Source organism: Ursus arctos, unplaced genomic scaffold (genome assembly GCF_023065955.2).
Source record: "Ursus arctos isolate Adak ecotype North America unplaced genomic scaffold, UrsArc2.0 scaffold_25, whole genome shotgun sequence".
NCBI classification, from domain to species: Eukaryota; Metazoa; Chordata; class Mammalia; order Carnivora; family Ursidae; genus Ursus; species Ursus arctos.
Window position 1 is genome coordinate 42,363,110 of NW_026622930.1, and position 18,440 is coordinate 42,381,549.

At 45.2% G+C, this 18,440-nt stretch overlaps 1 protein-coding gene across 4 annotated transcripts in view; it reads left to right on the top strand.

The window, feature by feature from the left end:
• The window catches only part of SAMD4A (sterile alpha motif domain containing 4A), a 206,957-nt gene that overhangs the window by 108,982 nt on the left and 79,535 nt on the right, over positions 1–18,440 (top strand). For all 4 annotated transcript variants that reach the window (XM_026480350.4, XM_026480351.4, XM_044377660.3 and 1 more), the window contains exon 3: positions 12,446–12,964. In XM_026480350.4, the coding sequence (XP_026336135.2) occupies positions 12,446–12,964 (519 nt within the window). The remainder of the gene's footprint in view (positions 1–12,445; positions 12,965–18,440) is intronic.

An 18,440-nucleotide genomic window follows, 5' to 3' on the forward strand; every position in this document is an offset into this window, starting at 1 on the left:
ACGGTGCTGTATTCTCTTTCTTTTCCTTTTCCTCAAGTCGCTTAGAGTGACCCAATGCTCCTGCAGTTCTTGGAAGTGAATACCTCAGAAAGGAGCCCCAAGGCAAACTGAGCCCACCTTAGGTACTTGTAACCTGTGTCTTGGGGTCCGAGTTTCCAGACAGCCGGGCTCCCACCTGTGTGTGTGTGTGTGTGTGTGTGTGTGTGTGTGTAGATCGGTGGGAGGTGGCTGTTTGAGAGCCTCAGGAGGGCCTCAGGAGGGACTAAAGTGAAGATGCTGGGGGCATCCATCCCTGAAAGGAAGCCAGCGCTCCCCTTCTGCTGAGGCCCAGTGTCCCCTCACGATTCCGCCCTGGTGCAAAGGTTTCCACTGTTGACACCTCGCACCCTAACCAGAGACAGACAAAGCTGAGACGGGAACAGATCTGCTGTGTCATTGGCTGTGATAGAAAAGCGCGTGGATTTTTTATCCAGTCTGGTCCAGGAAGCCTGTGTGATCAGCACTGACCTAGACAAGCATTAGAAGACACACAAGTGGGAGGCACTGTCCCTGCCCCCGGGAGCCAGCAGTCTCCTCGAGGAGAGTGTCACACAAGCGCGGACGTCATTGAGCTGGTCTGTGCTAGAGAGAGGCAGTGAGGGCCAGAGTAGATCGACGGGATTCGAGGGAGGTGGCAGATTCTTTTTTTTTTTTTTAATTTTTTTTAAGATTTTATTTATTCATTTGACAGAGAGAGAGAGAGAGACAGCCAGTGAGAGAGGGAACACAAGCAGGGGGAGTGGGAGAGGAAGAAGCAGGCTCATAGCGGAGGAGCCTGATGTGGGGCTCGATCCCAGAACACCGGGATCACGCCCTGAGCTGAAGGCAGACGCTTAACCGCTGCACCACCCAGGCGCCCCCGGTGGCAGATTCCTAAACCATGTCACGGATGATGGGGGCGCAGAGGAGGGGGAGGGTTTAGATGTATACAGGGCTTTTCCACAGCAGAGAATATTTAATAATAAATAACGCTGTCTTTTAAGATTTGAACAGCCAAAGGTTGTCTCCATTGGTGTGGTGATCATCAATTGAGCTTTTTGTGTTTTTCCAGTAAACAGTGTTGGGTGCTGGTTGGAGGTCTGCTGGAGGTTCTGGGGTTGTTTTAGAAATGGATTCTATTCCTTACAGAGGTGCCAGTTGGTACTATAAATGGAGACCTTCTTGAAGTATTTTATCTACCTCTCTGGTCTGATTCTCTCCAAATTCTTCGTATTGCAGACATTTCTATGGGGTACAAAACTTTTCCCATGGCTACCTCTGACCCTGCACACCCCGTGGAAGAGGACAGATCCTAACACAGGGCCATCTACACTGATAGAGACCAAAGATAAAGACCCCAGGGCTTAATAAATACATCTACCCTTAAAGGTGGTGATGTAAAGCTAGATTAAAACGAAACAGGCTGGGGCACCTGGGTGGCACAGCGGTTAAGCGTCTGCCTTCGGCTCAGGGCGTGATCCCGGCGTTCCGGGATCGAGCCCCACATCAGGCTCTTCCGCTATGAGCCTGCTTCTTCCTCTCCCACTCCCCCTGCTTGTGTTTCCTCTCCCGCTGGCTGTCTCTATCTCTGTCAGATAAATAAATAAAATCTTTAAAAAAAAAAAAACAAAAACGAAACAGGCTGCTGCGGTCACTCCTGGCTCTGGACCAGTGTTGCCTAAGTCTTCTTGCTGTGCTCGGGTCTTCCTTTGGTTTAGAATTCCAGACAGTGTGTTTGAGGCTCAGGAAGGTTAAGCGACAGGCCTTCATCCATAGTTTTTCTAACTGTGGGCTCTGAGCTCGTGTCTCCTCTGGCAGCATTCCCACAAAGTCTACTAAAGCAAAGGGTCCTCAGCCGGTCCGTGCTCCTGCTTCTGGTCCAGCCACTGACCTCCGGCTCCATTTAACATCACGGTGGGATGCCGAGAAGGAGAGAAACGGCCTTGGCCACTCTCGTTTCTATTGCAGAACTTCATCCTTTGCCATTGTCCTCCCTGCCTTTCTTCCTTCTTACCCCACTGCCCCAGAGGGGTAGAAATGAAAAAGTACCTCCCCTTCTCAAAAAATCTGAAAAAGCTTATTTGAATTTCATCGACAGACCTACCAACCTGAAAATGAGTTTGGTACACAGGTAACAGGTGAACATAATAAGCTGCCTACCTTTGAATAAATTCTTGGAGTTGGCGAATAGCTCAAGAAAAGCCCAGAAAGGGAGGTATGCCTCTCACTCTCTCAAAGGGGCTATACCTAATGAGGACAAGAGAGCAGGACTGGGAATGTTCTAGGGTTGCTCACCCAATTCCATCCTTGTACAGTTGACTGGGCCCTTCTTTTCAAATACAGTAACGGTTACTTTGTGACCATGGTTTCGAATATCTTCCCTCTACAGAATTGTCCATTCTCTCCTCCACAGAATAACTTGTACGTGCAGTTCAGATTTCATACCTAAATGACGGATACGTAAATTTTGCTATCGACTTTTCTGGCACGTCTGTTTTGAGGATGTATGTGTGCTGTTCCTTGGTGACAGTATTTACACACATCGCAGGGCTCTTCCATTCACACTTACACTTGGGATTTCCATCTCTGAAGATGGGAAATTTTGTCTAGAAGTTGTTGCGCAACTTCCACATTTTAGAAAGTGTGGGACCCAGTGACTTAACAATCCAGACTCCTTGAAAGACATAGAATGACGCCTTGTTGTCAGAGGCGAAACGGCCCTTCCCAGACTTTGTGGGGTTTATAAACCTATTGTGGGAAGTGGCTGTTGTTCAGTTTGGTCTGTTCGGTCAAGCACAAACTATTCCTTTGCGACTTGACCTGTTGATATTTCTCCCAAGACACTCCTCGTTGGCTCCGTCTGGACATTGCCAAAGATTGTGGTCTTGGGAGTTCTTCATTAACAAATATGATGGCACTTAGGCCACCTGGACAACAGGGTGCTTCCTGCAAGGTTCTCATTTCTGGTGCTTCTCATGGAGGAAGGCCCAAAGCTAGGTGCTGTAGTACAAAGTGTGGTTTCCTCCTCTGCAAGGTCAGCATAAGGATTGCTAATTCATTATTTTGGAATACTACTGGAGAGTCATTCTGTGGTATGTGGGGTTTTGTCAGTGGTGGTCTGGGAGCGCGAGAATGGCACTGAAGATTAGTGAGTGGGAAAGCTTCCTGCCTCTCCTCTGAGGGGTTTCTGGTATAAAAAACCAGCCGAATGTGGTTTATAAGGATTTGTCTTGCACTTGTCAAGAGTAAGGTAACATTTTCTTCATCTCTAATTGATATGACTCTTAGGAGACCCATTCCTGTGAGGTTTTATTAGAACATAATTACTCATGGCCAAAAAATTTGGATATACAATAGTCCTAACACAACCCTATTGGCATTGGTTTTCTTTCTTTCTTCAACAGATGTTTGCAAAAGAGTCATATTAAATACATCTAATTCTGCTGTCTCAGCCTAACAAATCCTTATCATGAAGATTACTTTAATTGGTGTCAGTTACAATCAAGAAAAGCACCCATTATGCTTTTGTTTTCTAGCACGTAGGGAAATTTTCCATCCTAACAGAATACTGAGAGGGGAATGTAGTAAAGATTTTGAAAAATGAGTTAATCATTTTATTTTCCTCTTTTACACGTTCCTGTTTTTATTTAAAATAAAAAATAAAACAGCTAGAAATAATCAGAATTCTGCAGAATCAAATGAGAAAGAGGTAACCAGTTTGGGGTAATATCTAGAGTCTGCAGGTCACCCACTCTATCAGTCTTCATTTAAAAGAAATTTCTAGGAAATGCTTAAGATTTTGAGTAAGAAATCCCGAAATCTAATAAACCACTATCAAACAAAATGCCTGGGAACAACTTATATAGCCATTAAAAATGTGATTAATAAGGAAATGCTAATACATGGAAAAGGGGGGCATCATCACTACCCTCATAGAGTTTTTGTCTAGTGGAGAAGGACAGAAAATAGTTATTATACACGCCAGGTCACATGATAAATGCTTGGGGGAGAAATAAAGCATGGCGTGGGGGATAAGGAAGTGTAGGGTGAGGGAGTGATGTGGGCAGTTTAAAATATTAATATTAATATTTAAAATATTGTGGACAGAAGAGTTCTCACTAAGAAGGCAACATTTAAGCAAAGACAGAACTGAGGGGGGCTAGATGTGGATCTGGGGGTAAAAACATTCCAGACAGGAAACAGCAAGTGTAAAGGTTGGGGGGTAGGCACATATCTGGCATGTTGAAGAAACAGCAAGGGAGTCAGAATGGACTGAAAAGAATGAGGGACCAGTAGTGGGGATGGGGCTGGATCGTAGAGGGCCTAATAGGCTGTTGTATGGCTTTTACTCAGAGTGAGATGAGAAGCCCTTGGAATGTTTGATCAGAGAAGTGACATGACCTATCTTCTAGTGTTAAAAGGATCATTCCGATGGTTATGTTGTTTATGGGGCAGGAGGTGGGTGGCGAGAGGTAGTCAGAATCTGGGTGTGTTTTGAAGATTTGGTGCACAGGATTGCTAACAGATCAAATATGGGATGTAAGAGAGAGTAGTCAAGGATATTCGAAGGCTTCAACCTGAGCTACTGGAAAGATGAAAGAAAAATTGCTGAGCTAGAGAAGAGACCCAAAGGAGCAGATCTTGTGAGAGTGAGAGGGGGAGCTCAGTTTTGGACAAAGTAACTTTGAGATCATCTGAGTGGAGATGTAGAGAAATGCAATTGGATGTGTGAGTCCAAAGTGCAGGGTGAGACCTGGGCTGGAGATACGAGGTGGGAGTCATCTATACAGATGTGAGGTCAGAATTGAGGCAAGTGGTCAGGGGAGCTGGCTGGCTTTATGCACCTTCTAGGAATGGGCAACCTCAGACCTACAAAAGTTGACCATAGCCAGGAAGAGGTCAGAAACCTGAATGTGAAGTCCAACTTGAACTCTTGGCTGAGTTCTCAGAACTAGTTTACTACTGACCTGGGTTCTTCAGGAGCAAAGGCGCCCTCCTGGAGCACCCAGCCATGCCAGCGCCCAGGACGAAAAGTGACTAAGAAGGGAAGGCCACATTGAAAAGATGACCAGATCACTCTGGAGTGGTAAGTGGGTCATTGTAGGTATGTTGGGGTCAGGAGTAGCCTTTGAGGATGGTCAGGTGTCTATGAATGTCCAGCAGCTGATGACCTTCATGGTCTCCGAGAAAGCTCTAGTGGTTATAATGGGCTATGAAGTCTTCTACATAGATCCCCTTCTTTTCTAGTAAATTCAAGGGGCAGTAGCATTTTTGAGTATTTTTTTTTTCTTTTTACCAAATAACATGAAGCTCTGTTTAGTTAACTAATAAGCTGTATTGGTTAACTATTGCTGTGTAACAAATCACCCCAAAACTTAATAGCTTCACATAATATTTCCCTTGCAGTTTTCCAAGGGTCAGAAATTTGGGACAATGTCGCTGGGTAGTTCTAGCTTATGGTCTCTTGCAAGATATTGACGAGAGCTGGAGAATCCACTTCCAAGGTAGCTCACTCACATGGCTGGCAAGTTGGTGTTGGCTGGTGGCAGGAAGCCCGATTTCCCCCCACTCAGGCCTCTCCCAGGGCTTCCTGAGTGTCTTCATAATTGATGTGGTTACCTTCCTGCAGAGTGAATGAGCCAAAAGAGGAAGGTGGGAGCTCCAGTGCCCTTTTATGACCTAATCTCAGAACACCTTACCACACTCTACTGGTCACATAGACCTGTTTGGATTCAGTGTGGGAGGAGAGTACACAAGGGTGTGAATACCAAGAGGCAAGGATCCACGGGAGCCATCTGGGAAGCTGGCAGTCACCCTTCTTGAAAACAGAGAAGGTTTCTATCTACTCAGTCCTTTGTATCTGCTCGAAGCACCACATGCAACAATAGGAGCTCAGTAACTGCATGCTGTCTGGATCCCCCATAACATCTAGTCTAATCTTCATGTCTTATGGGGCTCCACCAAATCATGGGGATGTTTCACCAGTCATTTCTAGCTCAAGAAGGTACCTTGGGAGACGATAAACAAGTGCACGTGCCAATACAGGAATCCCACCATTTGCCATGTTGGTATTGGCCATTTGTCCCCCTGACTTTTTAGGTGTCCTTTCAGCTCACACCCCTACCAAGTGCCCAGTGTGTGCCGTCTGCCCCTGAGTTGTGCAGAGTTGCACTACATTGAGAAGGCTTTATTACACGATGTGTCTAGGATTAAGTTTGTAATGTATATCCTTCCAAGGATCTGAAATTTGAGCATTTAAGATCCACTAGTATTCCTGCCTTTTAGTGCATTTAAACAGTACTTCTTATATGTGTGCACTTCATTTCCAGCCATTTCTTGCATGAGCAAATGGCCCAAATACACTTGTGAGAAACCCTTTTATAGTAAATGTTATTAAATTGAAAACAAGGGTATAATAAAATAGCAATTTAAGGGTAATTTACCAACAACTGGAGCCCTTAAACATTGACATACCGTTGTGTAGTAATAATACCAGACTTGGTATTTAAACACAATCTTTGTCACTCTAAGAATCATTGGGACAGTTTCCTAATCCTCATGATCTTTTATTATAGCCCCTTTAGGATTTTTTTTTTTACTACTCCTATGTCACTGGTTTATAAATTATAAATCATCAACTTTTACCCACATAAAACATCCAGAAAATAATATCTTTGCTCCTTATCTAGAAAAAATATTCAGAGAATGTAATAGAGGGGAGTTGGCACCATTGAACCTTGCCATTCTTGGACCTCTGTAATCCAGAATGTCTGCTGAAGAGAGTAATACTGGGGTATATGGCAACAGAAACTACATCACAGAAGTGATTGACTAATTTAAAATTTCAAGATTCCTAAGTCTTCCCCAGTAAGGAGAATCCATTGAATATACATCTCAGCAAAAGCTCCTTGCTCTCTGAAAGATGGTGTGGATGCCACAAAGACAACCAATGAGCCGCTGGGCAGGACCTAGCATTCATGTCCCAAGTCCCCGCCTGTAGAACCTGGCTTCTGTTTGAAGGTGGAGATGCTTACTGTCATCAGTGTCCTGGGGATGTTCACCCTGAGGGATTGACTCAGTACTAAGTAGGCAGCAGGGAAGTAAACCCTGCGATGCTGGCTTATTAACTTGCCATGAGGAGCCATCACCAAAGGGACCAGATGTACTCAAAGTCCATATACTGAGCACAGGAAGGCGGCCTCCACAGGAAACCAAATCACAATCAGAAACCATTAAATTGCCCTGAAAAATCATCATCACAGAATCTAGAAATACCTCAAGTCTGTATGATCAGTTCATTCTTTCCCTAAAGATACCGGGAGCTTAATCAGAGTCCAAAAGTTGTTTGGTGAGTGGATAATCAGGATGAGGGGGGCTGAGGTGAATGTTTAGTGGCAACAGGGTAGCTTCATGAGTAGATCTCAGAATGAGAATGATTTTGCCTGAAGGAGTGAACTGCTCAAAGCCAAATGGCTAACACTTCCATTTTTCTAGAGGAAAACTCTTGAAGAGGTAGATTGGGTTTTTTTGGGTCACATAATAAATTACCCAAAAGTTAGCAGCTACAACAACTAACATGTTACCACATGCAGTTTCTATGGATCAGGAATATGAGTGTTTCTGGCTCAGGGTCTCCCAAATGTCTGGAGTGCAGTTATCTGAAGGCTTAATGGACTGGGAGTTCTGCTTCCAAGATGGTTCCCTCAAGGGCTAGAAAGTTAGTGCCGCCTGTTGGCAGGAAGACTCAGTTCCTCAGTATCAAGACCCTTCTCCCTGCTGGGTTGTTTGAGTGTTGTCACAGCATGGCAGCTGGCTTCCCCCAGAGTGAGTAACCCAAGAGAGAGCAAGGTAAAAGCTTCAGTGCCTCTTATTTATTTTTTAAATTAATTAATTTATTTGAGAGAGAGAGAGAGAGAGAGAGGGCAAGCATGAGCCGGGGGGGGGGGGAGCAGAGGGAGAGGGACAAGTAAACTCCACGCTCGGCACAGAGCCCAACACGGGGCTTGATCCCATGACCCTGAGATCATGACCTGAGCCGAAATCAAGAGTTGGACACTTAAGTGACTGAGCCACTCAGGTTCCCCTTCAGTGCCTTTTATAACCTTATCCATGAACTCACACTCTGTCACTTCCACTATGTTCAATTTGCTAGAAGTGACTCACTAAGTCTAGCCATGCCCTGAATTGGAAAGGAATTAATTAGGCTCCATCTTTTAGAGACGAATGTCAAGGAAGTTGTAGACATATTTTATTTTTTTTATTATGTTCAGTTAGCCACTGTATAGTACATCATTAGTTTTTGATGAAGTGTTCAGTGATTCATTAGTTACATATAACACCCAGTGCTCATCACCACATGTGCCCCCTTCAATACCCAGCACCCTGTCACCCCCTCTCCCCCCACCCACTCCCCTCTGAAACCCTCAGTTTGTTTCCCGTGGCCCATGGTCTCTCATGGTTCATCTCCGTCTCTAATTTCTCCCCCTTCAGATTCCCTCCCTTCCCCTCTGGTCCTCCGTGCTATTGCTATGTTCCACAGATGAGTGAAACCATATGATAATTGTCTTTCTCTGCTTGACTTACTTCCCTTAGCATAATCCCCTCCAGTTCCATCCATGTCAGTGCAAATAGTGGGGATTCATCCTTTCCGATAGCTGAGCGATATTGCATTGTGTATATGGACCACATGGAAATTGCGGACACGTTTTAAAGCCACAATAGGTATTACTTCTGTAACTACTCTTCTTCCTGCACTCCCATGGCTGGCCAGTCTTCTGCTGATCCATGCACTCTATTAATATATTCCTATTATTATATTTGTAAATATAATGCATATATACACATTTTATATATAGTTATATATTATAGATCTTATGTATTATAGAATCACATATTATCTATATTATGCACATTAGTGTATTTAGCTTATGGCCAAACTCTCTAGCATGAAAATCATTATGTATCTTTATGCTAATTTTCATACCCCCATTCTGCCACCTCCCTAGCCAGGGGGACCTGAGGCAAATGGCTTGACCTCTCTGTCCTCGTCTGTAAACTAAGGCTATAATAGGACCTACCTCGTCAGTTTCTTAGGAGGATTAAGTGAGTAACTACATGCACAGAGCTTACAAGAGTGCCTGGCATGCAGACCACATTCAACACCATTGGCTGTCGGCGTGGCAGCTGTAGCTGCTGCAGGAATAGTTCGATCCAGCAGTACACCTCAGAAGACTGCCCTCAGGAGGCAGCCTCACGTCCAGGTTCCCAGTGGTAGTAAACAAAGGTCATCGTTGTCTTCCTGGCCACACCCCAGTCTAAGCCCACCCCTGGCCACACCATCCAAGCCCTGTTCCGAGGATAGAGAAAGACCCATTTCGGGCCTGGAAGGGACCAGGGCCAGGGCCCTTGTTTTCTTCTCCTCTTTGCTGTTAATCCCTGGCAGAGAGTGCTTACATGGAGATAACATGGTTCGTTTGCACTCTGAGTCCTATTTATGTTTTGTTTTTGTTCCTTTTTTTTTTTTAGGCTGACCTTTTGCAGAAGGGTAGAATGCCCAAACGGGGAAGTGACTTCGCAGAAAGCTAGGGAGTTCCTCAACCTCGTGAATTCTTATTAAAACTTGTTCCTGAATTTTATTTCTAAACGTACATTTTCCAGGTGTATGCTGGCTCCATCTGCTCGTCGGATTGGCGTCAGACACAGATATATCTTCCTCTCGGGACCTTTTGCTTCTTGCCAGTGCCTCTTTAGTTCCTTGGGCTTAATGAATAGATTTATCTTTACCTGAAGCATATTCATAATTAAAAACATGCTGGGTGTTTCCTGAAATGTATTGATGGGAGGTTGGAACCGGTGCTTCGTCCATCTCCCAAAACTCCTTTAAAAGGGAGGCCATACCTAATGGAATGCAGCAGGGTTGCCTTTTGTCAGGTGGCAGTTAGCTAAATATAGAGTCAGGGAGCCGGGAGGGACCTGCTGAGGTCATTGGTGCCCTCCTGCCATCCGCTTTCCCCATCCGAATGTCTCCAGCCCCGTGGCTAGCCAGTTCTGCGGCCTCCAGCCACGCATGGCTTCTGAGCACTGCAGCTGTGGCTCGTCCCAGCCGAGATGTGATGCCAGTGGTAATATACACCCTGGATAGCGAAGACTTGGTGCAAAGAAAAGAATGCAAAATGTTTCGTCAACGATGTCTGTTGATTACAAGTTGAGATGATAATGCTTTGGTATATTGGATTAAAGAAAATATATCATTAACATTAATTTCACCTCCCTCTTTTCACTTCTCTTTTAATACTAGAACATTTTAAATATCATGTGTGGCTCCCATTACATTCCATCCAACAGCGCTTCTCTAGACCCATCTGTCTCTATTCTCCAGGCCCCCAGGACAGGGATTATAAAGCCTTCCTTGGTGACTCCTCTGGGTCTTTTGTCATTTCTTCTCTGCATCCAGTCTTCATCTCTGCTGCTTCAGTCTGAAGACTTGTACTTCAAACGTTGGACTCTTCATCTTATGAAATCCCCACGTCGAGCATCTCTTCATGTTGTTCAGTTATGAGCTCGATAACCCCACTTTCTTTCACCCTTTGACTTTCTGCCTCTTCCAACTCCGATATTTTTTAATGACCTTCCTTGGGTCATCTTTAGATTCTACAATTATTTTTAAAACTCGGTATCCGAAACCAACCAGCATGGCTCTAATGTGGGGCCTGACTAATGCAGAGACAAGTAGAAGGCATTATCTCCACCATTGACTACTTGACCGGTCCTTTTGATACATTACCATGCAAGGAGCGACAGATGCTGTTGGTCACAGTCTTAACGGATGAGGCAGTTGAGGCTCATACAGGTGAAGTAACTTACGGTCCCACCGCAAATTAAGTCCAAGCCCAGGTTTGCCTGATTCCAGAGCCCACATTCTTTCATTATGTATCATGCCTTCCTTGCCTGATACTTTTCCTTGAATATGCCCTTGGTTTTGACGGGCCTTATAGTACTTGGCTGATGCCTTTGTAGCTTCCGGTCAACAGTGACTCTTGAGCTTGTTCTGATATGTTTGTGCCTCGCTAGAATTGTGAAGCCCTTCTGCTAACTTCCAGAGACCCCCTTTCAACTCTGCAGGTATTGCATGAAAGCCAGTAGAACTGCCCTGTGCTAGCCATGTAGGGTAATCAGTAGGCCAGGGACAATGTCTTTGGGTGTCAGGAGTGACTTTGCAGGAAGGGAGCTTTCTTTCTTGTGGCCCCAGGTTCTTAGGATAATGCCCAGTTTCCAGAACAAGCTACTTCTCAAAGGCCAGTCAAAGGCAAAGTACATTATTTATCCATGTTTACCTAAAGGCAACAAGTGTGTGTTTTGAGTGGAAGGGGACAAGAAGGGATCCTTGAGAGAGTGTCACAAATGGATCTTTCATGAATGGACCTTGAAGATGTGGTGCTAAATGAAGTCACCAGTCATAAAAGGCTGTATGTTCTCACTTATATGAGGTAACTAGAGCAGTCAAATACATAGAGACCGAAAATACGAGGGTGGTTGCCAGGAGCTGGGGGAGGGGATTATGGGGTTATTATTCAATGGGTTACAGAGTTTCAGTTTGAAAAGATGAAGAAGATCCAGAAATGGATGGTGGGGATGGCCGCCCAACATTGTGAATGTCCTTACTGCCACACAGCTGTCCACTTAAAAATGGTGAAAGTAGTAAATGGTGTCTCCTACATACTTTACCACAGTAAAGGTAACCGAACAGATCTTCCACACGTAAAGAAAAATAGCTCGCTTATCGTGTGTGGTCAGAGGGGCCCCTAGAGCCAAGTCTAGCTTTCAGATCTAGCTTGGAGGTCACAGTGGTTTTCTGAGGCAGCTTCTCGTGAGAAAGGTGCAGGCTTACTTCGCCAAGATGAGGGGAGTCCTTTCTTTTCCTGACAGATTTCTGATCCAGGAAGCTTCACCATCTTCACACGGATGCCTTTGCTAGGCTCTGAACCGCGTTTCCCTGTCTGCGGGAGGGAAAGCAGCCTTCCCCCCAAGGATCCAATGCACCTTTGACAACACTTGCTTCTCTGTGGAGATTTTCTTAGTCCTTATCCCTCTGTCTACCTGAAGGCGTGGCCAGACTTTTCTAAGAAAGAACACAGGGCTGTAAATTCTATTTGGTTGTACCAAAGAAGTTGTAGGGTCTTGGAGACCTGAGTGGGAATTAGATTGAGCACCCAGACATCCAAGAACATTTGTTCTGTGTTTCATTGATGTCACGGCCCCCTGACAACCTGGAGTCCATTCTCCAATCCAATGCATGGGCTGTTTTGAGAAAAATTTAGCCAAGATACATAGATGGAGACTCTAACCCATAGGAATTCTCTTTACAGTGTGGTGTTTCATGGCATTGTGGGTGTATTTGCTTATTTGCCCTGTGTATTTTCCTTTCCAGGAATCATTAACCAATGGCAACAGGAATCCAAGGATAAAGTGATTTCCCTCCTGTTAACTCATCTGCCTTTGCTGAAGCCAGGAAACCTTGATGCGAAAGTAGAGTATATGAAACTGCTGCCCAAAATCCTGGCGCACTCTATTGAACACAACCAGCACATCGAGGAGAGCAGGCAGCTGCTGTCCTATGCTTTGATACATCCGGCCACTTCGCTGGAAGACCGCAGCGCGTTAGCCATGTGGCTGAATCACTTGGAGGACCGCACGGCGACCAGCTTTGGCGGCCAGAACCGAAGCCGCTCGGACTCTGTGGATTATGGGCAGACACACTACTATCACCAAAGACAGAACTCCGATGACAAGCTCAATGGGTGGCAGAACTCTCGGGATTCTGGGATTTGCATCAACGCCTCCAACTGGCAGGACAAAAGCCTGGGGTGTGAGAACGGCCACGTGCCCCTCTACTCCTCCTCATCTGTCCCCACCACAATCAATACAATTGGAACCAGCACAAGTACAAGTAAGTTCCCTGGAAGCCCTCTAGAGCAGTCCGGTTTGGTGACTTGCTGTGTGTGGTATGTCCCGCTAAGAATGTCTGCTCCGAGCACCCGTAGCCCTGGGAGAGAGGGGCTCACTGGAATTGGCTGTGGGAAAGGGATCTTTGGATCCCATCTTTGTTGCTCAGTTGATTCTGGGAAGATAAAAATGCCGGGCAGGTAAAAATGATCGATGGTCCAAATTTGGGTTATAAACAGACCAAAAAATAAATAAGAGAGAGAATAAATGGTAAAAGAAGGAAACTTCCTGTTTCCACAAGTAGAAATGTCTTCCACCCACATGCCTTTCGTCCCGGGGTTTTTGGATTTGCCAAGACACTGAGTTCTGTGTGATTCTCTAAACCTGATTCTAACCCCTGGTTAACCAGACGCCCTCATGGGATTTGTGCATTTTCTCTTTTTTTCTTCTTCTTTTTTTTTTTACTTCCTTTCTTCCTTCCTTTATTTATTTATTTATTTATTTATTTATTTATTTATTTATTTTTCACCCTGGAATGGAATGTTCCCTCCCTTGCATTTTCTGGATTTTATCCCCCGTTGTTGGGGGCACTTTTCCTCCTGACTGGGGAAACAGGTTTGCTAACTGAGAATGCTGCTCTGTGCTGTGGCCTGGTGTGAATGCTGTGGCCTTTTCTTGCTCAGTCTAACTTAGGAGAAGCGGGTCAGGAACAGCTTTGCGGAAGGGAAGAGCAGAGGACAGCTTTCTGCTCTTTTGACCACTAAAGCAAAGTACCCTGCGCACAGCTGGGACTAGGGCCGGGAGTCCTCTCTGTGGCTCCCCACTTAGGCTGAGCAAAGTGACAAACATGCTGTCATCGATGCTTCGATAAGTGGCAACATGGGGGGGGGCCCGTCATTAAACAGAAATCCTTGATGCTAGTTGCATGCGTCTGTGAATAGTGTCAGCACTGAGATAACTTTCTCGGGGGAAAGCTTTTGTGGTCAGACCTTCCGTGCCTGTCAACCTGCAGGAACCCCCAATTAAAAGATCTGAGAGTATTAAGAATTAACAGTGACGGCTTCTTGGCCTCTCCCTCCACTCGGATCTCTCGGCTAATGGATCCTTTGAAAAGGCTTTCTCAAATACATAGGAGTGTTGAATTGGAACTACATTAATTGAAAGAACCAAGGAAATACTTAAGATACTGCATTCATAATGCTACGACATGAGATTTTTAATTCTTCTTGTTTTATTTTTACATTGAGATTTCAATAACTCGTGCATTTGGGGGATTAAGGGATTATTGCATCATTGTTTGATTATGTAAGAAGTTCTGGGGTAGTCTCTTTCACAGACTAGTAATCTGGGGAGCGGTTTCATTAGTTTCTGTGTGACAGAGAGGGGTGGCTGGGACTATGAAGGCAGACACATGCAGGCTGGATGACAGGGCTTTTTGGCCCAAGTTTCCCGGGTCAGGGACAGAATCTAGTACTTGTTACAGAACTCTTTGATAGCTGGGAGAGGTGCGAGCTCCAAGCCACCTGCCCTCTCAAAACTTGGTCTTTTATATTTTAAGGGCTGAATTTTATGTCATTAGTCTTGGGTCATCATATTTCTGTCTGTCCTGATTTGCACTCTCAGGGCTGTAAGTCTTGACAAGATTAGTACGTTCGAGGTGGTTAGCAGATTGTAGTCCGTGGGTACTTTCATTTTTCACCGTGGTCATCCAGCCGTGCAGAGGGGAGGAAATGCAGAGATGACTGTCATGGCCTCCCAGCCCTTTGGGTGCCTGTGCAGTACTTGAGTAGAAGAAGGCTTGAAGGTTTGACAAGATAACTAGATTGCATATCTCAGGAAGGAGAAAGGGTTGGAGCCCTGTTCCAAAGCGCTGGCAAAGAAAGCTCAGATCTCTCTTCCAGAAAGTTTCATGCAAACATTTAGGCCGTGTCAACTCTTGTATTTCAATATCTCTTTAACAGAATATTAGTGTCATTGCTTTAGTCTTCTGCACTGTCTATGGTGGTTAAATGGCGTTTGTCAAACCTGCAAACTTTTGGGTCATTCATTCGCTTGTGCCTCTATCATCTAGATCCTGAGCACCTGGGAGGCAGTTTGACGAAGTGGAAAGAACAAGGACTTTGGTGTCAATGCCCTGCTAAGTCTCAGATCTACAGTTTGCTAACTACAGCTTGGCCAAGTTACCTAACCTCTCTGAGCAAGGTCTTCCCTTGTAAAATGAGAACATTCGTGATAGCCGTCTTTGAGGGCTGTAGGTGAAGGCACCTGAGATTATGTATGTAGACGCCCACACCGGCCAGAGCTGGCAACGGCATCTGCTAAGCGACTACATGAGAGAGCGTAGGAAGGACATTGAGGAGCCAAGTGCTAACACTGACACCCAGAGTCTGTGCCTGCATTTGCATCTCTGATTGTCACCTGATGAAGGCACCTTTCCTGAGCCCAGGCCGTGCAGAGTAGACTAGGGGTCCTGGACTACGCCATGACTTTTGGCCATTTCACTACAATAGAAAATGGGTTGGACTGAGGCTTCAGGACCTCTTCTCCTGCCCCGAAGAGCTACATATCTTCCTTCTTTCAAATGGAAAAAATATTCACACGAAACAACATGATTATAAATCATAGTAAGAGAACTGAGATCAATTAGTGCTTCACATTTTCAAATTATCAGCCACGTTAGTGACAGTTAATGCAAAGAAACTAACTAGAAGAAAACTTCCTTATACAGTTTTTGGTTTTTTTTTTTTAAAGATTTTATTTATTTATTCGACAGAGAGATAGACAGCCAGTGAGAGAGGGAACACAAGCAGGGGGAGTGGGAGAGGAAGAAGCAGGCTCATAGCAGAGGAGCCCGATGTGGGGCTCGATCCCATAACGCCAAGATCACGCCCTGAGCCGAAGGCAGACGCTTAACAACTGAGCCACCCAGGCGCCCCAGTTTTTGGTTTTTAATCTTCGTTTATCCCACGAACGTTTTATTCCTTTGGTCATTACGCTCCAGCAAAGTGCCTTAGCATTTGTGGCCTCCTCCATATGTGGATTCTGCGTCACCCAACTGCACTGCAAACACTGCCCACCTCCTGGGTGCCCAGCACTGTGGTCAAGGTCATAGAAAATATAAGGAAGCTTAAGGAAAGTGATTCACTTTCAGGGAACCTATAATATAAGTGGAGAAAGAAGATACATCAGTCAGTCTCACAATTAGAAGTGAAATATCTCAGATATTTCAGACTATTCTGCAAAATTTTTACATAAAAAATTTTACAGTCTCACAATTAGAAGTGAAATATCTCAGATATTCCAGACTAATCTGCAAAAATTTTACATAATCCATGCATTACATAAAAAGTGCAGTTAAAAAAATAACTCCAGTAGCTGCCATCAGGCGATATAGGGTTGTGTCCGCTGAATGGGGGGTCTGTACTAGAAGCACTGTCAGTGTGTGAAATGGAAAGATCCTCGGGAACCGGAGGGTCAGGAAAACCTTTGCAGGTAATAGGGGAGGTGAGCGAGGATGGAGATGGCAGGGGGACCGAGGGTAGGGACCTGCATCGTGAGCAAAGGGACCTGGAGGTATGCAGGCAGGGTTGGAAGAGGGGAAGGAGGAGAGGCTTACGAAGGAAAAAGAATAGTAGGCAATAAAGGTAGACTGAGGGGAGGGGATCTGAGAGTTCTAAAGAGGCCAAGCTTCACACCATGGGCGTGACAGTGACATGAGCAATGCTGGAGGTGGACTGGTCTGCTGGGTGCAAACCAGACGAATGACACGTGCTGAGCTTCAAAAGTTCAGTTGTGAGCTAGTCAAAGTGTCGTGAGGATAGGAACAGGCATGGAGCAGGAGGAACGGATGCTAGAAATGTTCCTAGGTGTACTTATTAGAATTAGGACTCAGTATCGACTTGGACATACATCTTTAATTCATTTATTTGTTCATTCATTCACTAGAAATTGTTTCTTGAGGCACTCGGGGTGCATCAGCAGACGAGACAAAGATGCTCTCCCTTGTGGAGTTTGCAGTCTAGCATATATAAATTAGAATATATAAGGAAGTTATATAGTGGGTTAGAGATCGGTGAGTGGCATGGAAATAAAAACAGAGTAGGGTCAGGAGGATCAGGCCTAGGTGCTGAGGGGGTTATAGTATTAAATAGGGTGGTCAGGATCGACCCCCTCGAGAAGGTAACATGTGAACAAAGACTTGAAGGAGGTACGGGGGTGAGCCAAGTGGGTGTCTGGGGGAAGAATAGTCCAGCCAGAGAAAAAGCTTAAGCAAAGATCCCAAGATCTTTTCCCAGCTTACTGGGGAAAAGCAAGAAGGCGGTGGCTGAAAGGGAGCGAGTGAGTTAGACAGCGGTGGGGGTGGCAGAGGTGTCCAGGAAGGACAGAATCTACGGGGCACTGCAGACCATTGCGAGGACTTTGACTTTTGCTCTCAGGGGGCCATTGGAGGGTTTTGGGCACATGAGTGACATGACCTGACTTACATTTTAAAGGGATCGCTTTGGCTGCTGTTTTAAGAATCGGCTGTACCAGGGCAAGGATGGAAACACAGAGGCCGGTTCAGAGACTGTTACAGTAATGCAGGTACGACATTGCTGACTCTGACCAGGATGGCTGAGGTAGAAGAGAGAAGAGTGGTCAGAGTCTAGATAATATTTTGAAAGTACAGCCAATGGAATTTCCTGACAAAATAAATGAAGGGTATGAGGGAAAGAATTCAAGAATGACTCCAGAGTTTTTGCTTATGCAACTGGAAGGATGGAGAGAGTTTCTATTAAGTTTGAAAGCAAGATTGGGAGCTGTGTCGTATATGATGAATCCGGGTGCCCATTAGAGGATCAGACATGTGACGCAGGCATTTGGACGTATGAGTATGCAGTTTGGGAGAGAGGACTGACCCGAGATAGACATTTGGGAGTTACCAGCACAGAAGTAGTATTTAAAGCCCTGAAACTGAATGAAATTACCAAAGCAAAGACGTGGATAGAGAAGAGGACCGAGGACTGAGCCTGGGTACTTCAACATGAAGACTGAGGAAGAGGAGGATAAAGCAAAAGAAATGCAGGAGAAACCATTGAAGTCAGGAAAAACTCAAGTGTGTGGGTGTCTTGCAAAGCGAATGAAGAACGTGTTTCAAGGGGAAAAAATGATTGAGCAAAATTCTGCGGATGCATCCAATAAGATGAGGACCAAGAATTAAGCACTGGATTTATCAAAAAGGAGTATTAGAGATAAGGGGGTACTTGTCACACGGTAGGCACTTAAGGGATGAAGACAGTTGAGTTAGTGATTCCAGAGAGATAAAAGGCAAAACAGGGAGAGAAACTAGCTACAAGCTCAATTTTGGATGTGTGTTGACTTAGAGAAGGTGCTAGAACATTGAGATGGAGAAAAATGATGTTTAGAGGGCATTTAAAATGCACATGATGGTTCCATGGAAAGTTTGGGAAGAAAGGGATTAGGATAGGGCGCCTGGGTGG